General features: G+C 53.2%; 1 protein-coding gene across 3 annotated transcripts in view; it reads left to right on the top strand.

The window, feature by feature from the left end:
* ZC3H13 (zinc finger CCCH-type containing 13) overlaps positions 1 to 23,211 on the top strand; it is a 258,743-nt gene that overhangs the window by 104,714 nt on the left and 130,818 nt on the right. For all 3 annotated transcript variants that reach the window (XM_075336884.1, XM_075336883.1, XM_075336882.1), the window contains 2 exons: positions 1 to 453; positions 22,696 to 22,872. In XM_075336884.1, coding sequence (XP_075192999.1) covers positions 1 to 453; positions 22,696 to 22,872 — 630 coding nt within the window. The remainder of the gene's footprint in view (positions 454 to 22,695; positions 22,873 to 23,211) is intronic.

Here is a 23,211-nt window from a genome sequence, read left to right as displayed (position 1 = left end):
ATAGTAGAGGAAGAAAGGATAAGGAAAGAGAACGAGATGACCGGGAACAAAGTGGCTCTAGAGATCACAGAGATGAAAGAGAAGCTCGTGATGGCCGTGATCGTAGAGACATCAGAGATAACCGTGACCGGAGAGAGACAAAGGACACCCGGGAGGGCCGAGAGGCTAGAGATACGCGTGACTATAGAGACACTAAAGAAAGCCGAGAGCAGAAGGATTCCCGTTCTGCTCGTGACACTCATGATTATAGAGAGAGGGACAGTCGTGAGTCTCACCGGAAAGATGACCAGTATGATGAACGCAGCTACAGAAGAAGTCACGGGAGAGACGAATCTTCAAGATCTGAAACTAGAAATGAATCTAGGAATGACACCCGCAATGAATCTAGAAGTGAGGCCAGAAACGATCGGAACGGCCGAGCAAGAGGACGTGCGCCAGACCCCCCTGAAAAAGGTATTGAGTCAATTAATAAAAGAAAACAAAATTAAAACAAAACTAAAAATGTTATTACATAAATTTAAAATTCTGTTTCTTTGTCGCTCCATTGGGAGACCCAGACAATTGGGTGTATAGCTTCTGCCTCCGGAGGCCACACAAAGTATTACACTTTAAAAAGTGTAACCCCTCCCCTCTGCCTATATACCCTCCCGTGCATCACGGGCTCCTCAGTTTTGTGCTTTGTGTTGAAGGAGGCACACATTCACTCAAGCTCCACATTTTAGTCAGCAGCAGCTGCTGATTATATCGGATGGAAGAAAAGAGGGCCCCAGGGCCCCCGGCATGCTCCCTTCTCACCCCACTGAGTCGGCGGTGCTGTTAAGGTTGAGGTACCCATTGCGGGTACAGAGGCTGGAGCCACATGCCGTTTTCCTTCCCCATCCCTTAGAGGCTCTGGGAGAAGTGGGATCCTAACCGGTCATCCAGGCACTGGGACCGGGCTCCCTCCGCAGCCCCTGTGGGAATCTGCCGGACAGGAGACTTAATATCATCAGGGACAGGCCCTGCATCCAAAAGGTACTCTGTGTCCCCTTGGGGACGGTGTATGGAGCGCTCATGTCACTGACACCGCAGCGGCTGCTGTATTTTTATGACGGCCGGGACTACCGCGCCGACCGGGCCTGTTTGTCGGCCGCGGTATTAAATTTAGTCCCCGGCTTCTGCGGCCTAGTACCATATCTCCCGCCCCCGGGCCTGCCAGTCAGGGGTAAGGGCGGGACGGTCGACTTGACGTCGACAGTGAGGGCTGGAGCATACTTTAGGTGTCCTCCTCCCCCCTCACTGATCACTGTGGGGCACCAGATTCCCGCACTTTATTAGTCGCCGCCCACGGCCCCCTCCTCCCCTGAGAGCTCCGGCAGCCATTTTTACAATCATTCTGCCGGTGGAGGATTTCAGGAACGAGCTCTGCAGCTCTGGGAGGCCCAAGGCAGGGAATCTGGTGGTCACACAACCGCTTTGGGCGGTCGGTAAGCCACACCGGTCACCGGTGCTGGTCCCCCTGGGGTGCCGAAGTGTATAGATTTATATTTATATCTGTATACATTTTCTCTGTTCGGCCGCATTGTTTTTGCTGGCTATATACCCTCAGTGATCACTCTCCTAGGAGACAACATGTCGTTCACAAGGAGCAAGGGTGCCAAGACACAGGGTTATTTCTTCGGCGCTCCATTGGGAGACCCAGACGATTGGGGTGTATAGCACTGCCTCCGGAGGCCACACAAAGCAATTACACTAAAAAGTGTAAGGCCCCTCCCCTTCTGGCTATACACCCCCAGTGGGATCACTGGCTCACCAGTTTTCTGCTTTGTGCGAAGGAGGTCAGACATCCACGCATAGCTCCACTGTTTAGTCAGCAGTAGCTGCTGACTATGTCGGATGGAAGAAAAGAGGGCCCATACTAGGGCCCCCAGCATGCTCCCTTCTTACCCCACTTGTGGTTTGTAAGGTTGAGGTACCCATTGCGGGTACAGAGGCTGGAGCCCACATGCTGTTTTCCTTCCCCATCCCCCTGAGGGGCTCTGAGGAAGTGGGATCTTACCGGCCCCCAAGCCCTGAGGCCGGGCTCCATCCACAGACCCAGTGAACCTGCTGGATACGGAGCTGGGTACCGTTCAGGGACAAGGCCCTGCAACTTTCAGGTACTCTGTGTCCCCGTACAGACAGGCACGCACACGCCAGACTTGCTGGGTGTGTTAGTGCGCCGGGGACAGTAACGCTGCACGCTGGGGTTTGAGTCACAGCAGCTTAGCTGTGTGACTTCATGTGCTGGGAACTACCGCGCCGGCCACTCTCGGAGCGGCGGCGCGGCTGGGACTTGTAGTGCGCCGGGGACTTAGCGCCGACCGCGCTTTTACGGCGGCGGCGCTTATAAATTTAGTCCCCGGCTTTTGCGGCCTAGCTCCGCTTCGTTCCCGCCCCCTCCCTGTCAATCAGGGAATGGGACAGACGCTGTGCAATCGTCAGCGCCGAGGGCTGGAGCCTTATTTACATGCTCCAGCCCTCTCACTAGGCACAGTGGGGCGCAGGTTTCCCGCTTTTGGTCTGAGCACGCCCAGGGCCCGCCCCCCCCTCCACAGGACGCCGGCAGCCATTCCTGCATGCAGTCTGGCTGGAGGACGGACACAGGCTCTGGGAGACCCAGACTAGGGATTTCTGGCGACCACACACCCGCGTTTAGCGGGCGGTAAGCAGCACATTAGTGCTGGCCCCACTAGTGCCACAGTGTTGTATTCAGGGCTGTGGAGTCGGAGTCGTGGAGTCGGAGTCGGAGCTCATTTTGGTGGAGTCGGAGTCGGAGTCGGAGTCGGTATAAAATGCACCGACTCCGACTCCTAAAATATATAATAAATTGGGGACAGGAGTGCAATGCAGAATGTGCTGAATATTTTACTAAATAACAACATTTAGTATAATGCTTATATTTAAGTGAAAAATTTATTGTAGTACAATGTGAACATCAGACATTTAATTGTTTTTATGATACAATAATCAAGATATTTGGATAGAACATAAAATATTTATTGGAATACAACTTTAGAACACAAAAAAACTAATAAATTGTAAATATGTAATATATATAATATATATATATATATACAGTGTATATACACACACACAAGATATATATGTAATCTACTGTATATTACATAGTGTATTACATATTTACAATTTATTACAGTTTTTTGTGTTCTAAAGTTGTATTCCAATAAATATATTTTATGTTCTATCCAAATATCTTGATTATTGTATCATAAAAATTATTAAATGTCTGATGTTCACATACACATATTCATGTACTACAATAAATTTTTCACCTAACTATAAGCAATATATGTAGGAGTCGGAGTCGGAGCCGGAGTCGGAGTCGGAGCCGGAGTCGGAGTCGGTGCAAGAGAATTTGAGGAGTCGGAGTCGGAGTCGGAGTCGAAGGTTTGGCTTACCGACTCCACAGCCCTGGTTGTATTGGTGTACTTTCTTCGGCGCTCTATTGGGAGACCCAGACGATTGGGTGTATAGCACTGCCTCCGGAGGCCACACAAAGCAATTACACTAAAAAGTGTAAGGCCCCTCCCCTTCTGGCTATACACCCCCAGTGGGATCACTGGCTCACCAGTTTTCTGCTTTGTGCGAAGGAGGTCAGACATCCACGCATAGCTCCACTGTTTGTAGTCAGCAGTAGCTGCTGGCTCTATCGGATGGAAGAAAAGAGGGCCCATATAGGGCCCCCAGCATGCTCCCTTCTCACCCGCGGTGGTGCTTGTAAGGTTGAGGTACCTATTGCTGGTACAGAGGCTGGAGCCCACATGCTGTTTTCCTTCCACATCCCCTGGAGGGCTCTGTGGAAGTGGGATCTTGCCGGCCCCCAAGCCCTGGGGCCGGGCTCCATCCACAGACCCATAGAACCTGCTGGATTGGGAGCGGGAGTGCCGTTCAGGGACAAGGCCCTGCAACTTTCAGGTACTCTGTGTCCCCGGCAGGCACGGACACTCTCAGGGCTTGCTGAGCGTTGTAGTGCGCCGGGGACAGTGGCGCTGTACGCTGGGGGTTAGGTCACTGCAGCTTTGCTGAGTGACGTTGTATGTTGGGAACTACTGCGCCGACCGCTCCTGGAGCGGCGGCGCAGCCGCGACTTGTGGTGCGCCGGGGGCTTTGCGCCGACCGCGCTTTTACGGCGGCGGCGCTTCTAACTTTAGCCCCCGGCTTCTGCGGCCTAGCGCCGCTTCGTTCCCGCCCCCACCCTGTCAATCAGGGTAGGGGAGAGACGCTGCTCAATGGCAGCGCCGAGGGCTGGAGCTTTATTTACATGCTCCAGCCCTCTCACTAGGCACAAGGGGAAGCAGACTTCCCGCTCTTCGTCGGTGTACGCCCAGGGCCCTCCCCCCCTCTCCACAAGGACGCCGGCAGCCATTACACATGCGATCTGGCTGGGGAAAGGCAGCAGGCTCTGGGAGACCCAGACTAGAGGGATTTCTGGCGACCACACACCGCTCCTAAGCGGGCGGTAGGCTGCACAGTAGTGCTGGCCCCACTAGTGCCTCAGTGATATATTAGTGTACTTTTTTCTTGGTACCATATATATATATATAGTTGCACTGTAAGGTCGCTTCTTGGCTGGACACCCTGTACTGCTCTGAGGAGGCAGCAACATGTCATCCGCAAAACGCAAGGCTGCCAAGGCACGGGCTGTGTGCACTGTTTGTACTGCATGTGGGGCTGATCTACCGGCAGGCTCCAATGATTCACATTGTGTGCAATGTTCAGTCCCAGTGGCACTTCGTCAGCCAGAGCCTATTGTGGTGGTAGCCCAGGCAGAGACGCCTGTGAACCCTGCCCCGGTGACGGGGACAGACTTTGCAGTGTTTGCTGATAAAATGTCTGAGGCTATGACAAAAATCCTGGAGACCTTGCAGGCCAGGCCAGTTCCTCAGACCATGGACACTGCTGTGGCTATGCTCTCTAGTCCCCCTCAGTTGGAACTAATCCGTACTTCAAGGGGGTCTCAAGCATCACAAGCTGAAGTCTCTGACTCAGATGACAGTCCCAGGCAGCCTAAGCGAGCTCGCTGGGAAAGACCCTCGACGTCATCACACTGCTCAGGGTCTCAGCGAGAAGAATCTCTCTGGGATGAGACTGAGGACGGTGATCAGGATTCTAATCCTGAGGCCCCTCTCAATCTGGATGCCCCTGATGGTGACGCCATGGTTAATGACCTTATATCGGCGATTAATAGACTGTTGGATATTTCTCCCCCAGCTCCTTCAGCAGAGGAGGCAGCTGCACAGCAGGAGAAGTTCCATTTCCTGTATCCCAAGCGTAAATTAAGTGCTTTTTTGGACCACTCTGACTTCAGAGAATCAATCCAGAAGCACGACGCTCATCCAGACAAGCGTTTCTCTAAACGTTCTAAGGATACCCGTTATCCTTTTCCCTCTGAAGTGGCCAAACGCTGGACCCAGTGCCCAAAGGTGGATCCCCCAATTTCCAAGCTTGCGGCTAGATCCATAGTCGCAGTAGAGGATGGCGCTTCACTTAAAGATGCCAACGACAGACAGATGGACCTTTGGTTGAAATCTGTCTATGAAGCTATCGGCGCGTCGTTTGCTCCAGCATTCGCGGCCGTGTGGGCACTCCAAGCTATTTCAGCTGGTCTGGCACAGGTGGATGCTATCATGCATCCAGCAGTACCGCAGGTGGCGTCCCTAACTTCGCAAATGTCTGCGTTTGCGACCTATGCTATCAATGCTGTCCTAGAATCTACGAGCCGTACCTCTATGGCGGCCGCCAATTCTGTGGTTTTGCGCAGAGCCTTATGGTTAAAGGACTGGAAAGCAGATGCTGGTTCCAAAAAATGCTTAACCAGCTTGCCATTATCTAGAGACAGACTGTTTGGTGAGCCATTGGCTGAAATCATAAAACAGTCCAAGGGTAAGGACTCTTCCTTGCCACAGCCCAGAGCAAGTAAACCTCAACAGAAAAAGTGGCAGTCGAGGTTTCGGTCCTTTCGAGGCTCGGGCAAGCCCCAATTCTCCTCGTCCAAAGGGACTCAGAAAGGACAAGGGAGCTCAGATTCCTGGCGGGCTCACTCACGCCCCAGGAAAGCAAATGGAGGAACCGCTTCCAAGGCGGCTACCTCATGACTTTCGGCCTCCTCCCTCCGCATCCTCGGTCGGTGGCAGGCTCTCCCGCTTTTGCGACATTTGGCTGTCACAGGTCAAAGACCGGTGGGTAACAGACATTTTGTCTCGCGGGTACAGAATCGAGTTCAGTTCTCGGCCTCCACTTCGGTTCTTCAGAACCTCCCCACACCCCAACCGAGCAGATGCCCTGCTGCAGGCGGTGGACTCTCTAAGAGCAGAAGGAGTCGTGATCCCTGTCCCCCCTCTGGAACGGGGGCGAGGATTTTACTCCAATCTCTTTGTGGTTCCAAAAAAGGACGGCTCCTTCCGTCCTGTTCTGGACCTAAAACTGCTCAACAAGCATGTGAACGCCAGGCGGTTCCGGATGGAATCCCTCCGCTCAGTCATTGCCTCAATGTCCCAAGGAGATTTCCTAGCATCAATAGACATCAAAGATGCTTATCTCCACGTGCCGATTGCTACGGAGCACCAACGCTTTCTGCGCTTCGTGATAGGAGACGAACATCTTCAGTTCGTGGCTCTGCCATTTGGTCTGGCGACAGCCCCCCGGGTGTTCACCAAGATCATGGCAGCAGTGGTAGCAGTCTTGCACTCTCACGGACACTCTGTGATCCCTTACTTGGACGATCTACTGGTCAAGGCACCCTCTCAGGAGGCATGCCAACTCAGCCTGAATTTTGCACTGGAGACTCTCCAGGCGTTCGGGTGGATCATCAACTTCCCAAAGTCAAATCTGTCACCGACCCAATCACTAACGTATCTTGGCATGGCGTTTCATACTCTCTCATCGATAGTGAAGCTTCCGCTGAGCAAGCAGCGGTCACTACAGACAGGGGTGCAGGCTCTCCTTCAAAGTCAGTCGCACTCCTTAAGACGCCTCATGCACTTCCTCGGGAAGATGGTGGCGGCAATAGAGGCGGTTCCGTTTGCGCAGTTTCATCTGCGTCCACTTCAATGGGACATTCTCCGCCAATGGGACGGGAAGTCGACATCCCTGGACAGGAAAGTCTCCCTTTCCCAGACGGCCAAGGACTCTCTGCAGTGGTGGCTCCTTTCCACCTCATTATCACAGGGAAGATCCTTCCTACCACCGTCCTGGGCGGTGGTCACGACAGACGCGAGTCTGTCAGGGTGGGGAGCAGTGTTTCTCCACCACAGGGCTCAGGGTACGTGGACTCAGCAGGAGTCCAGCCTTCAGATCAATGTTCTGGAAATCAGAGCAGTGTTTCTTGCCCTACTAGCCTTCCAGCAGTGGCTGGAAGGGAAGCAGATCCGAATTCAATCGGACAACTCCACAGCGGTGGCATACATCAATCACCAAGGAGGGACTCGCAGTCGGCAAGCCTTCCAGGAAGTCCGGCGCATTATGATGTGGGTGGAAGCCACGGCCTCCACCATATCCGCAGTTCACATCCCCGGCGTAGAAAACTGGGAAGCAGACTTCCTCAGTCGCCAGGGCATGGACGCAGGGGAATGGTCCCTTCACCCGGACGTGTTTCAGGAAATCTGTCGCCGATGGGGAAGGCCGGACGTCGACCTAATGGCGTCCCGGCACAACAACAAGGTCCCAACATTCATGGCACGGTCTCGCGATCAAAGAGCTCTAGCAGCAGACGCCCTAGTGCAAGATTGGTCGCAGTTCCGGCTCCCTTATGTGTTTCCACCTCTGGCACTCTTGCCCAGAGTGCTACGCAAGATCAGATCCGACTGCAGCCGCGTCATACTCGTCGCTCCAGACTGGCCGAGGAGGGCGTGGTATCCGGATCTGTGGCATCTCACGGTCGGCCAACCGTGGGCACTACCAGACCGACCAGACTTACTGTCCCAAGGGCCGTTTTTCCATCGGAATTCTGCGGCCCTCAACCTGACTGCGTGGCCATTGAGTCCTGGATCCTAGCGTCTTCAGGCTTATCCCAAGGGGTCGTTGCCACCATGAGACAGGCTAGGAAGCCCACGTCTGCTAAGATCTACCACAGAACGTGGAGGATATTCTTATCCTGGTGCTCGGCTCAGAGAGTGTCTCCCTGGCCATTTGCATTACCTACCCTTCTTTCTTTCCTCCAATCTGGGTTAGAAAAAGGTTTGTCGCTCGGCTCCCTTAAAGGGCAAGTCTCGGCGCTATCCGTCTTTTTTCAGAAGCGTCTAGCACGACTTTCTAAGGTGCGCACGTTCCTACAGGGGGTTTGCCATATAGTTCCCCCGTACAAGCGGCCGTTAGATCCATGGGATCTGAACAGGGTACTAGTTGCCCTCCAGAAGCCGCCCTTTGAGCCTCTGAAGGAGGTTTCACTTTCTAGACTATCACAGAAAGTGGCTTTTCTGGTAGCGATCACATCTCTTCGGAGAGTGTCTGAGCTAGCAGCGTTGTCTTCCAAGGCTCCCTTCCTGGTCTTCCACCAGGACAAGGTAGTGCTGCGCCCCATTCAGGAGTTTCTCCCGAAGGTGGTATCCTCTTTTCATCTTAATCAGGATATCTTTTTACCTTCGTTTTGTCCTCATGCAGTTCATCGGTATGAGAAGGATTTACATTTGTTAGATCTGGTGAGAGCACTCAGAATCTACATTTCCCGCACAGCGCCCCTGCGCCGTTCGGATGCACTCTTTGTCCTTGTCGCTGGTAAGCGCAAAGGGTCGCAGGCTTCTAAGGCCACCCTGGCTCGATGGATCAAAGAACCAATTCTTGAAGCCTACCGTTCTGCGGGGCTTCAGGTTCCATCAGGGCTGAAGGCCCATTCTACCAGAGCCGTGGGTGCGTCCTGGGCATTGCGACACCAGGCTACGGCTCAACAGGTGTGCCAGGCAGCTACCTGGTCGAGTCTGCACATTTTCACCAAACATTATCAGGTGCATACCTATGCTTCGGCGGACGCCAGTCTAGGTAGAAGAGTCCTGCAGGCGGCAGTTGCCTCCCCGTAGGGGAGGGCTGTCTTGCAGCTCTAACATGAGGTATTTCTTTACCCACCCAGGGACAGCTTTTGGACGTCCCAATCGTCTGGGTCTCCCAATAGAGCGCCGAAGAAGAAGGGAATTTTGTTACTTACCGTAAATTCCTTTTCTTCTAGCTCTTATTGGGAGACCCAGCACCCGCCCTGTTGTCCTTCGGGATTTTTGGTTTGTTTGCGGGTACACATGTTGTTCATGTTGAACGGTTTTCAGTTCTCCGATGTTACTCGGAGTGAATTTGTTTAAACCAGTTATTGGCTTTCCTCCTTCTTGCTTTTGCACTAAAACTGGTGAGCCAGTGATCCCACTGGGGGTGTATAGCCAGAAGGGGAGGGGCCTTACACTTTTTAGTGTAATTGCTTTGTGTGGCCTCCGGAGGCAGTGCTATACACCCAATCGTCTGGGTCTCCCAATAAGAGCTAGAAGAAAAGGAATTTACGGTAAGTAACAAAATTCCCTTCTTTTCCTGTACCAGATATATATATATATATATACTGCACTGTACGGTCGCTTCTTGGCTGTATACCCCTATATTGCTCTGAGGAGACAGCAACATGTCATCCACAAAACGCAAGGGTGCCAAGGCACGGGCTGTATTCACTGCTTGTACAGCATGTGGGGCTAATCTACCAGCAGGCTCCAACGACTCTCATTGTGTGCAATGTTCAGTCCCAGTGGCACTTCGTCAGCCAGAGCCTATGGTGGTGGTAGCCCAGGCAGAGACGCCTGTGAACCCTGCCCCGGTGACGGGGACAGAATTTGCAGTCTTTGCTGATAAAATGTCTGTGACTATGACAAAAATCCTGGAAACCTTGCAGGCCAGGCCAGTTGCTCAGACCATGGACACTGCTGTGTCTATGTTCTCCGGTCCCCCTCAGTTGGAACTAATCCGTACTTCAAGGGGGTCCCAGGCATCACAGGCTGAGGGCTCTGACTCTGATGACAGTCCCAGGCCGCCTAAGCGAGCTCGCTGGGAGAGACCCTCCACGTCATCACGCGGGTCAGGGTCTCAGCGAGAAGGGTCTCTATATGATGAGACAGAGGTGGGTGATCAGGAGTCTGGTCCTGACACCGCACTCAATTTGGATACGCCAGATGGTGACGCCATGGTAAATGACCTTATAGCGGCCATCAATAGGCTGTTGGATATTTCTCCCCCAGCCCCTTCAGCAGAGGAGGCAGCTGCCCAGCAGGAGAAATTCCATTTCCTGTATCCCAAGCGTAAATTGAGTACTTTTCTGGACCACTCTGACTTCAGAGAATCAATCCAGAAACACCATGCTTATCCGGACAAGCGTTTTTCAAAACGTCTGAAGGATACACGTTATCCCTTTCCCCCTGATGTGGTCAAACGCTGGACCCAGTGTCCAAAAGTGGACCCTCCAATATCCAGGCTTGCAGCTAGATCCATAGTTGCAGTGGAGGATGGGGCTTCTCTTAAAGATGCCAATGACAGACAGATGGACCTTTGGTTGAAATCTGTCTATGAAGCTATTGGCGCGTCGTTTGCTCCAGCATTCGCGGCCGTGTGGGCGCTCCAAGCTATTTCAGCTGGTCTGGCACAGGTGGACTCTTTCTTAAGTCCAGCAGTGCCGCAAGTGGCGTCCTTAACTACGCAAATGACTGCGTTTGCGACCTACGCTATCAATGCGGTACTAGACTCTACGAGCCGTACCTCAATGGCATCCGCCAACTCTGTAGTTTTGCGCAGAGCCTTGTGGTTAAAAGAATGGAAAGCAGATTCTGCTTCTAAAAAATGTTTAACCAGCTTGCCATTATCTGGAGACAGACTGTTTGGTGAGCAATTGGCGGAAATCATTAAACAGTCCAAAGGTAAGGACTCTTCCTTACCCCAGCCCAGATCAAGCAAACCTCAACAGAGGAAGTGGCAGTCAAAGTTTCGGTCCTTTCGAGGCTCGGGCAAGCCCCAATTCTCCTCGTCCAAAGGGACTCAGAAGGAGCAAAGGAGCTCTGATTCCTGGCGGACTCACTCACGCCCCAAGAAAGCAGCCGGAGGTACCGCTTCCAAGGCGGCTGCCTCATGACTTTCGGCCGCCTCCCTCCGCATCCTCGGTCGGTGGCAGGCTCTCCCGCTTTTGCGACATTTGGCTGCCACAGGTCAAAGACCGGTGGGTAACAGACATTTCTTCAGCGCTCTATTGGGAGACCCAGACGATTGAGGTATAGCTACTGCCTCCGGAGGCCACACAAAGCACTACACTAAAAAGTGCAAGGCCCCTCCCCTTCTGGCTATACCCCCCCGTGGTATCACGGGTTCTCCAGTTTTCAAGCTTTGTGCGAAGGAGGTCAGACATCCATGCATAGCTCCACAGATTTTAGTCAGCAGTAGCTCCCTTCTCACCCGTTGATGGTGTTGTAAGGTTGAGGTACCTATTGCTGGTACGGAGGCTGGAGCCCACATGCTGCTTTCCTTCCACATCCCCCTGGGGGGCTCTGAGGAAGTGGGATCCTGCCGGCCTCAAAGCTCTGACGCCGGGCTCCATCCACAGACCCATTTGAACCTGCTGGATACGGAGCTGGAGTACCGTTCAGGGACATGGCCCTGCACCATTACAGGTACTCTGTGTCCCCGTACACACAGGCACAGCACACTCCAGACTTGCTGGGTGTGCTAGTGCGCCGGGGACAGTAAAGGGTTACAGTCACTGCAGCTTTGCTGAGTGACTTTGTGTATTGGGAACTACCGCGCCGGACGCTCCGGGAGCGGCGGCGCGGCTGGGACTTGTAGTTCGCCGGGGACTGGGCGCCGACCGCGCTTTTACGGCGGCGGCGCTTATAAATCCAGTCCCCGGCTTCTGCGGCCTAGTGCCGCTTCGTTCCCGCCCCCTCCCTGTCACTCAGGGAAGGGGACAGACGCTGAGCAATCAGCAGCGCCGAGGGCTGGAGCCTTATTTACATGCTCCAGCCCTCTCACTGCACACTGTCGGACGCCGGATTCCCGCTCTGACTTGGGGCACGCCCACGGCCCGCCCCTCCTCACACGAGCTGGGGAAGACGCCGGCAGCCATTACTGCAGTCCGAGCTCGGACTTTCGGCAACCAGGCAGGACGGTGGCGACCATACACCCGCTTATAGGCGGGCGGTAAGCGGCACACATAGTGCTGACCCCAATATATACTGCAGTGTGTACATGTGTATTTTAACTGCATAGGTCGCTATATGCCCGCTTGGAGAGCGACACATCAGCAGCAGGAAAGCAGGTGTGCTAGGGCACAGGCTTTCTAGGCTGCTTGTATTGCACGTACTGAAGTGTTCATTTGTGTTTATGCTTGTATGCTATACACTGCACTGTACAGTCGCTAGTCTTAGCTATATTCTCCTGGAATGGCTAGACTACAGCAGCAGAAAACCAAGGGTGCTGGGGCACAGGTTTTTTTCTATGCTGCTTGTATTGCATGGGCTGCAGTGTGCATTTGTACTTGTGCTTGTATGCTATACATTGCACTGTATGGTCACTCTTCTGGGCTATATTCCCCTAGATGACTAGTCTACAGCAGCAGAAGAGCAGAGGTGCCAGGGCACAGGCTTCTATGCTGCTTGTATTGCTTGTGCTGCAGTGTTCATTTGTACTTTATGCTTGTATGCTATACATTGCACTGTACGGTCACCAATCTTGGCTATATACTTCTAGATGGCTAGTCGGCAGCGGCAAAAAAGCAACACAGATTTTCAGTGCTGTTTTTACTACATGGGATGCTGTTCATGACACCGTCCCATTGTGTGCATGCTCCCCTGTAGCACTTCGTCTGCCGGGGTCTCTAGCACTTCGTCTGCCGGGGTCTCTACTAGTCGTGGCCAAAGAAACCACCTGTCATCCCTGTCCAAGGACAGGGACGGAGTTGCAGTTTCGACAGATATATTGTCATAAGATAGAGACTTGCAGTCCAGACAGGCCATGGGCAATCTTCCTGACCAACCTCATTTGGAACGGGGGGGTCCCAGGAGGACTCTCTGTATGATAAGGCAGCTCTCCAGGACTTTGATCCTGACATCGCTATCAATTCGGATACACCGGATGGTAACGCCATACGGAATGATCCTATAGCGTCCATCAATGGAAGGTTGGATCTTTCTCCCTCAGCTCCCCCAGTGGAGGAGTCAGCTTCACAGCAGGAGAAGTCCCTTTTCAGTATCTCAAACGGATATTGAGTATTTTTCTGGCCACGCTGACTTCAGAGAAGCAGTCCAGAAACACCACGCTTACCAGATAAGCGTCTTCTCCAAACGTTTTTAAGATACACGTTATCCCTTTTCCCCTGACGTGGTCAAGCGCTGGACCCAGGGTCCAAAGGTGGATTCTCCAATCTCCAGGCTTGCGTCTAGAGCCATAGTTGCACTGGAGATGGGGCTTCACTTAAAGATGCCATTCACAGACAGATGGACTCTGGTTGAAATCTGTCTAGGAGGCTATCGGCGTGTCGGTTGCTCCGGCATTCACAGCCGTATAGGCAACCTAACCTTTTCAGCTGTTCTTGCGCAGCTGGCCTTGAGCACATGTACATCTGTACCGCAGAGGCGTCCGTAACTCCGCAATGTCTGCACTGCGACTTACCCTATTAATGCTGTCCTAAAAGTACAGTCGAGGTTTCGGTCCTTCCCAAGCTCGGGCAGGTCCCAATTGTCCTCGTGCAAAAGGGCTACAAAACCTCAGACGGGCTCAGATTCCGGCCGGGCTCAATCACGCCCAAGGAAGGCAGCCGGAGGAACCGCTACCAAGGCGGTCTCCTCATGACTCTCAGCTCTCTCTCTCTCTCCGCATCCGCGGTTGATGGCAGACTCCCCCGCCTTTGGCGACATTTAGCTGCCACAGGTCACAGACCGGTGGGTGACGGACATTGTGCTCACGTGCACAGGACAGTGTTCTGTTCTCGTCCTCCGACTCCATTCTTCAGAACGACCCCACCTCCCCACCGAGCAGATGCCCTGCTGCAGGCGGTGGACGCTCTAAGAGCAGAAGGAGTGGTGATCCCTGTCCCCCCTCAGGAACGAGGGCGAGGGTTTGTACTCCAACCTCTTTGTGGCTCCAAAAAAGGACGGCTCCTTCCGTCCTGTTCTGGACCTAAAACTGCTCAATAAGCATGCGAACGCCAGGCGGTTCCGGATGGAATCCCTCCGATCCGTCATTACCTCAATGTCTCGAGGAGACTTCCTTGCCTCAACAGACATCAAAGATGCCTATCTCCACGTGCCAATTGCTACGGAGCACCAACGTTTTTCTACGTTTTGTGATAGGAGACGACCATCTTCAGTTCGTAGCTCTGCCATTCGGTCTGGCGACAGCCCCACGGGTGTTCACCAAGGTCATGGCAGCAGTGGTAGCAGTCTTGCACTCTCAGGGACACCCGGTGATCCCTTACTTGGACGATCTACTCGTCAAAGCACCCTCCCTCGAGGCATGACAACGCAGCCTGAATGTTACGCTGGAGACTCTCCAGACTTTCGGGTGGATCATCAATTTGACAAGGTCAAATCGGTCACCGACTCAATCACTAACGTATCTCGGCATGGAGTTCACACTCTATCAGCGATAGTGAAGCTTCCGCTGAACAAGCAGCGTTCACTGCAAACAGAGGTGCAGTCTCTCCTTCAAGGCCAGTCGCACCCCTTAAGGCGCCTCATGCACTTCCTAGGGAAGATGGTGGCAGCCATGGAGGCAGTTCCCTTTGCGCAGTTTCATCTGCGCCAACTGCAAGGGGACATTCTCCGCCAATGGGACGGGCAGTCAACCTCCCTGGACAGGAAAGTCTCCCTTTCCCAGACGGCCAAGGACTCTCTGCAATGGTGGCTTATTCCCACCTCATTGTCACAGTGAAGATCCTTCCTACCCCCATCCTGGGCAGTGGTCACGACAGATACGAGTCTGTCAGGGTGGGGAGCAGTTTGTCTCCGCCACAGGGCTCAGGGGACGTGGACTCAGCAGGAGTCCACCCTTCAGATCAATGTTCTGGAAATCGGGGCAGGGTATCTTACCCTACTAGCTTTCCAGCAGTGGCTAGAAAGAGAGCAGATCCGAATCCAGTCGGACAACTCCACAGCGGTGGCATACATCAACCACCAAGGAGGGACGCGCAGTCGGCAAGCCTTCCAGGAAGTCCGGCGAATCCTCATGAGGGTGGAGGACACAGCATCCACCATATCCGCAGTTCACATCCCGGGCGTAGAAAACTGGGAAGCAGACTTCCTCAGTCGCCAGGGTATGGACGCAGGGGAATGGTCCCTTCACCCGGACGTGTTTCAGGAAATCTGTCGCCGCTGGGGGGTGCCGGACGTCGACCTAATGGCGTCTCGGCACAACAACAAGGTCCCGGCATTTATGGCACGATCGCGCGATCACAGAGCTCTGGCGGCAGACGCCTTAGTGCAAGATTGGTCGCAGTTCCGGCTCACATATGTGTTTCCACCTCTGGCACTCTTGCCCAGAGTACTGCGCAAAAAATCAGATCCGATTGCAGCCGCGTCATACTCGTCGCCCCAGACTGGCCGAGGAGATCGTGGTACCCGGATCTGTGGCATCTCACGGTCGGCCGACCGTGGTCACTACCAGGCTGGCCAGACTTACTGTCCCAAGGGCCGTTTTTCCATCGGAATTCTGCGGCCCTGAACCTGACTGTGTGGCCATTGAGTCCTGGATCCTAGCGTCTTCAGGATTATCCCAAGGGGTCGTTGCCACCATGAAACAGGCTAGGAAGTCCACCTCTGCTAAGATCTACCACAGAACGTGGAAGATTTTCTTAACCTGGTGCTCTGCTCAGGGAGTGTCTCCCTGGCCATTTGCATTGCCTACATTTCTTTCTTTCCTGCAATCTGGGTTAGAAAAAGGTTTGTCGCTCGGCTCCCTTAAAGGGCAAGTCTCGGCGCTATCCGTCTTTTTTCAGAAGCGTCTAGCACGACTTTCCAAGGTACGCACGTTCCTGCAGGGGGTTTGTCATATCGTACCCCCGTACAAGCGGCCGTTAGATCCATGGGATCTGAACAGGGTACTAGTTGCCCTCCAGAAGCCGCCCTTCGAGCCTCTGAGGGAGGTTTCACTTTCTAGACTATCACAGAAAGTGGCTTTTCTGGTAGCGATCACATCTCTTCGGAGAGTGTCTGAGCTAGCAGCGCTGTCATCCAAGGCTCCCTTCCTGGTCTTCCACCAGGACAAGGTAGTGCTGCGTCCCATTCAGGAGTTTCTCCCGAAGGTGGTATCCTCTTTTCATCTTAATCAGGATATCTCTTTGCCTTCTTTTTGTCCTCATGCAGTTCATCGGTATGAGAAGGATTTACATTTGTTAGATCTGGTGAGAGCACTCAGAATCTACATTTCCCGCACGGCGCCCCTGCGCCGTTCGGATGCACTCTTTGTCCTTGTCGCGGGTAAGCGCAAAGGGTCGCAGGCTTCTAAGGCCACCCTGGCTCGATGGATCAAAGAACCAATTCTTGAAGCCTACCGTTCTGCTGGGCTTCCGGTTCCATCAGGGCTGAAAGCCCATTCTACCAGAGCCGTGGGTGCGTCCTGGGCATTACGACACCAGGCTACGGCTCAACAGGTGTGCCAGGCAGCTACCTGGTCGAGTCTGCACACTTTCACCAAACATTATCAGGTGCATACCTATGCTTCGGCGGACGCCAGCCTAGGTAGTAGAGTCCTGCAGGCGGCAGTTGCCTCCCCGTAGGGGAGGGCTGTCTTCGCAGCTCTAACATGAGGTATTCTTTACCCACCCAGGGACAGCTTTTGGACGTCCCAATCGTCTGGGTCTCCCAATGGAGCGCCGAAGAAGAAGGGAATTTTGTTACTTACCGTAAATTCCTTTTCTTCTAGCTCCTATTGGGAGACCCAGCACCCGCCCTGTTGTCCTTCGGGATTTTTGGTTGTTTTTCGGGTACACATGTTGTTCATGTTGAATGGTTTTCAGTTCTCCGACGTTACTTCGGAGTGAATTTGTTTAAACCAGTTATTGGCTTTCCTCCTTCTTGCTTTTGCACTAAAACTGGTGAGCCAGTGATCCCACTGGGGGTGTATAGCCAGAAGGGGAGGGGCCTTACACTTTTTAGTGTAATTGCTTTGTGTGGCCTCCGGAGGCAGTGCTATACACCCCAATCGTCTGGGTCTCCCAATAGGAGCTAGAAGAAAAGGAATTTACGGTAAGTAACAAAATTCCCTTCTTTGCAACCTGTACCTCTTGTGCGGCTATGTTACCTGCAGGTTCCACCTATCCTCACTGTGAGCAATGCTCGGCCCCTGTTGCACTCGCTCAGCCGGAGCCTCGGGCACTGGTGGGACCCTCGGCTCAGGTAGAACCGCCGGCTGCCCCTATCCAGGTGGCAGGGACAGAGTTTGCAGTTTTGGCTGAGAAACTCTGAGTCGCTTTCACAATCCATGGCTCAGTCTATGGACAGATGGTCTGCTAAGATACTAAAAGCCTTGCAGTCCAGACCGGTCCTTACACAGACCCCGGGCACTGTAGGATCATCGCCCCCAGGGCCCTCTCGGGCTGCGCCGCAGCGTGCTCCTGGGGTGGCCCCTAGGTCTCACGGGGAGGACTCCGGCACGGACCGCAGTCCCAGACCGGCTAAGCGGGCTCGCTGGGAATCTTGCCCGACTTCATCACGCTGTTCGGGGTCTTAGCTTGATGACTCTCTGGAGGATGAAGCGGACGTCGCAGCTCAGGGCTCTGAACCTGACGTTGCTCTCAATCTTGATACACCTGAAGGGGATGCCATAGTAAATGACCTTATAGCGTCCATCAACCAGGTGCTAGATCTCTCTCCCCCAACTCCACTTATAAAGGAGTCGGATTCGCAGCAGGAAAAGCACCAGTTTAGGTTTCCCAAACGTACACGGAGTGCGTTTTTCGATCACTCTAACTTCAGAGAGGCTGTCCAGAAGCACAGAGCATTTCCGGACAAGCGCTTTAATAAGCGCCTTAATGACACACGTTACCCCTTCCCCTCTGACGTAGTTAAGGGTTGGGCTCAATGTCCCAAGGTGGATCCGCCAGTCTCTAAATTGGCGGCTAGATCCGTAGTTTCAGTGGCAGATGGTTCATCGCTCAAGGATGCCACTGACAGGCAGATAGAGCTCCTGATGAAATCCATCTATGAAGCCACAGGTGCGTCTTTTGCCCCGGCCTTCGCAGCCGTGTGGGCACTCCAAGCTATCTCAGCTTGTCTGTCTGAGATTAATGCGGTCACACGTACCTCTGCTCCGCAAGTTGCGTCCTTGACTTCTCAGGCGTCGGTATTTTCATCCTACGCCATGAATGCCGTCCTGGACTCTGCTAGCCGTACAGCGGTAGCGTCCGCCAATTCGGTGGCAGTCCGCAGGGCCATGTGGCTACGCGAATGGAAGGCAGACTCTGCTTCCAAGAGGTTCTTAACCGGTTTGCCATTTTCCGGCGACCGATTGTTTGGCGAGCGATTGGATGAAATTATTAAGCAATCCAAGGGAAAGGACTCGTCCTTACCCCAGTCCAAGCCAAACAGACCTCAGCAATGGAAAATTTCAATCGAGGTTTCGGTCCTTTCGGCCCTCAGCCAGGTCCCAACCTTCCTCGTCCAACAGGCCACAGAAGGGCCAGAGGAACTCTTATTCATGGCGGTCTAAGTCACGTCCGCCAAAGGCCGCCGGAGGCACCGTCTCCAAGGCGGCCTCCTCATGACTTTCGGCCTCCCCAAACCGCATCCTCGGTCGGTGGCAGGCTCTCCCGCTTTTGCGACGCCTGGTGGCCAAATGTCCAAGACCGATGGGTGAGAGACATTCTGTCTCACGGTTACAGGATAGAGTTCAGCTCTCGTCCCCCGACTCGTTTCTTCAGAACATCTCCGCCCCCCGAGCGAGCCGAGGCACTTTTTCAGGCGGTGAACACTCTGAAGACAGAAGGAGTTGTGATCCCCGTTCCCCTTCAGGAACGTGGTCGCGGGTTTTACTCCAACTTGTTCGTGGTGCCAAAAAAGGACGGATCATTCCGTCCCGTTCTGGACCTCAAACTGCTCAACAGACATGTGAGAACCAGACGGTTTCGCATGGAATCTCTCCGCTCGGTCATCGCTTCGATGTCCCAAGGAGACTTCCTAGCATCAATCGACATCAGGGATGCGTATCTCCATGTGCCGATCACACCAGAGCATCAACGCTTCCTGCGTTTCGCCATCGGGGACGAACACCTTCAGTTTGTGGCACTGCCGTTCGGCCTGGCGACAGACCCACGGGTCTTCACCAAGGTCATGGCATCCGTTGTGGCGGTCCTACACTCTCAAGGCCACTCGGTGATCCCTTACTTGGACGATCTCCTAGTCAAAGCACCCTCCCGGGTGGCATGTCAACACAGCCTGACCGTGGCTCTGGAGACTCTCCAGAGATTCGGGTGGATCATCAATTTCCCAAAGTCAAAGCTGACACCGACCTAATCACTGACTTACCTCGGGATGGAGTTTCATACTCTCTCAGCGATAGTCAAGCTACCGCTGGACAAACAGCGTTCGCTGCAGACAGGGGTGCACTCTCTTCTTCGGGCCCAGTCACACCCCTTGAGGCGCCTCATGCACTTCCTGGCGAAGATGGTGGCAGCAATGGAGGCAGTCCCCTTTGCGCAGTTTCATCTGCGTCCACTCCAATGGGACATTCTCCGCAAATTGGACAGGAGGTCGACGTCCCTGGACAGGAACGTCTCTCTTTCCCTGGCAGCCAAAACCTCTCTTCAGTGGTGGCTCCTTCCCACTTCTCTGTCAAAGGGAAAATCCTTCCTGCCCCCATCCTGGGCTGTGGTCACGACGGATGCGAGTCTGTCAGGGTGGGGAGCGGTTTTTCTCCACCACAGGGCTCAGGGAACCTGGACTCCGACAGAGTCCTCCCTTCAGATCAATGTTCTGGAAGTAAGGGCAGTGTATCTGGCCCTGAATGCGTTTCATCGCTGGCTGGAGGGCAGGCAGATCCGCATACAGTCGGACAACGCCACGGCGGTCGCGTACATCAACCATCAGGGCGGCACGCGCAGCCGTCAAGCCTTCCAGGAAGTTCGGCGGATTCTGCTGTGGGCGGAGGCCACAGCATCCACCATCTCCGCAGTTCACATCCCGGGCGTAGAAAACTGGGAAGCAGACTTCCTCAGTCGCCAGGGCATGGACGCAGGGGAATGGTCTCTTCACCCGGACGTGTTTCAAGAGATCTGTTGCCGCTGGGGAACGCCGGACGTCGATCTCATGGCGTCTCGGCACAACAACAAAGTCCCGGCATTCATGGCACGGTCTCAAGATCACAGAGCTCTGGCGGCGGACGCATTAGTTCAGGATTGGTCGCAGTTTCGACTACCTTATGTGTTTCCTCCTCTGGCAATGCTGCCCAGAGTGTTACGCAAGATCAGGTCCGACTGCCGCCGCGCCATCCTCGTCGCTCCAGACTGGCCGAGGAGGTCGTGGTACCCGGATCTGTGGCACCTCACGGTGGGTCAACCGTGGGCACTCCCAGACCGACCAGACTTGCTGTCTCAAGGGCCATTTTTCCATCTGAATTCTGCGGCCCTCAACCTGACTGTGTGGCCATTGAGTCCTGGATCCTAGCGTCCTCAGGGTTATCTCAAGATGTCATTGCCACTATGAGACAGGCCAGGAAACCAACGTCCGCCAAGATCTATCACAGGTCTTGGAGGATCTTCTTATCCTGGTGCTCTGATAAGGGTTTTACCCCCTGGCCATTTGCCTTACCCACCTTTCTTTCCTTCCTTCAATCCGGAATGGACAAGGGTTTGTCTCTCGGCTCTCTCAAGGGACAAGTTTCGGCGCTTTCCGTGTTTTTTCAAAAGCGTCTAGCCAGACTTCCGCAGGTCCGCACGTTCCTGCAGGGAGTTTGCCACATAGTCCCACCTTACAAGCGGCCGCTGGAACCTTGGGATCTTAAGAGTGCTAAGGGCTCTTCAGAAACCACCTTTCGAGCCGCTGCGGGATGTCTCTTTATCAAGTCTTTCGCAGAAGGTGGCTTTTCTAGTGGCGGTTACGTCGCTCCGTAGAGTGTCGGAGCTAGCAGCGTTGTCATGCAAAGCCCCCTTCCTGGTTTTTCACCAGGATAAGGTGGTTCTGCGTCCGGTCCCGGAATTCCTCCCTAAGGTGGTATACCCGTTTCATCTCAATCAGGATATTTCCTTACCTTCATTTTGCCCTCATCCAGTTCACCAATGTGAAAAGGATTTGCACTTGTTAGATCTAGTGAGAGCACTCCGGCTCTACGTGTCTCGCACGGCGCCCCTGCGCCGTTCAGATGCGCTCTTTGTCCTTGTCGCTGGCCAGCGTAAAGGGTCGCAGGCGTCCAAGTCAACCTTGGCTCGGTGGATCAAGGAACCGATTCTTGAAGCCTACCGTTCTTCTGGGCTTCCGGTTCCTTCAGGGCTGAAAGCCCATTCTACCATTGCCGTGGGTGCGTCCTGGGCATTGCGGCACCAGGCTACGGCTCAGCAGGTGTGTCAGGCGGCTACCTGGTCTAGTCTGCACACTTTCACGAAACACTATCAGGTGCATACCTATGCTTCGGCAGATGCCAGCCTAGGTAGGCGAGTCCTTCAGGCGGCGGTTGCCCACCTGTAAGAGGGGGCTGTTTTCGGCTCTTTTTATCGAGGTATTCTTTTACCCACCCAGGGACTGCTTTTGGACGTCCCAATTGTCTGGGTCTCCCAATGGAGCGACAAAGAAGAAGGGAATTTTGTTTACTTACCGTAAATTCCTTTTCTTCTAGCTCCTATTGGGAGACCCAGCACCCGCCCCTGTTCCCTTCGGGCTGATTGTTCTTTTGTGTACACATGTTGTTCATGTTGAATTGTTCCTTTGGTTCATAGTTTCAGTTCTCCGAACATCCTTCGGATTGAATTTACCTTAGACCAATTTATAACTTTCCTCCTTCCTGCTTTTGCACCAAAACTGAGGAGCCCGTGATGCACGGGAGGGTGTATAGGCAGAGGGGAGGGGTTACACTTTTTAAAGTGTAATACTTTGTGTGGCCTCCGGAGGCAGAAGCTATACACCCAATTGTCTGGGTCTCCCAATAGGAGCTAGAAGAAAAGGAATTTACGGTAAGTAAACAAAATTCCCTTCTTTTCTGACGCCTCATTGAGGGACACAGGACCATGGGTGTTATGCTGCCTATCCATAGGAGGACACTAAGTAGATGCAAAAGCATAGCTCCTCCTCTGCAGTATACACCCCCTGGCCGGGCCAGGCAACCTCAGTTTTAGCTTAGTGTCTGTAGGAGGCACATCTTTCAAGGATAAGCAGCATAACACCCATGGTCCTGTGTCCCCAATGATAGCTAAGAGAAAACGATTTTACGGTGAGTACACAAAAATCCGTTTTTATCCTCTCCGTGTCCTGGCTTAGGTGTTGATTTATTTTTGTTCTCGCTTTTACATCACTCTGTGCCCTAAATATTCTGGGCAGTTGGGCAATTTTAGTGCTAATTGACCTTGAATATTTTTCACGAATTTCTAGCCTGTCAGGTGCAGAACAAATGGACTTTGTAATGTGTTTTCTTTTTGTTGTCAGGAACTAAAAGATTTTCCGGATCTTGGCAAGTAGTGCAGATTATCCTTATTTAACGCTCACGTTTTTTTCACTGCTTATATTTTAATAGGTGGTCGAGGAAACAGAAGCTCTCAGGTGGATAGCCACAGCAGCAGCAGCTACCACGAAAACTGGGATTCCAGGAGCAGTTATGCCGAACGCGAGAGATATGACAACCGAGAACAGGGAAGAGATTCCTCATTTGATCGTAGACATGGGGACAGAGAACGAAGGGAACGAGAGAGAGGTAAATATACCGTTTCCACCATCAGTATGCCATACCTGATGCAATGAAATTGAGTCCGTCCTAAGGTATTGCATACTATGTGTATTTTTTCCGTGCAGTTTCAAAGTAGTGGAATATGACAGCTATAGAAATGGCCATATAGTTCATGAATAGCCAACATCTGGTAGTATCGCAGTAGCTGGTACTTGGTACTGGTGCAGCTTGGAAAAGAGTGGACTCCTTCTGTCATGTTATATCTTAATAGGATATGAAAAAGGAGTTCCTATTAAAAGGGGTGTGCAGGATTAGGAACACACATCTAACTTTCTTAAAGCCGTACCACGACTGTCCAATGGTAGT

Source organism: Anomaloglossus baeobatrachus, chromosome 2 (genome assembly GCF_048569485.1).
Source record: "Anomaloglossus baeobatrachus isolate aAnoBae1 chromosome 2, aAnoBae1.hap1, whole genome shotgun sequence".
Lineage (NCBI taxonomy): Eukaryota > Metazoa > Chordata > Amphibia > Anura > Aromobatidae > Anomaloglossus > Anomaloglossus baeobatrachus.
This window is presented reverse-complemented; position numbering and strand designations above follow the sequence as displayed.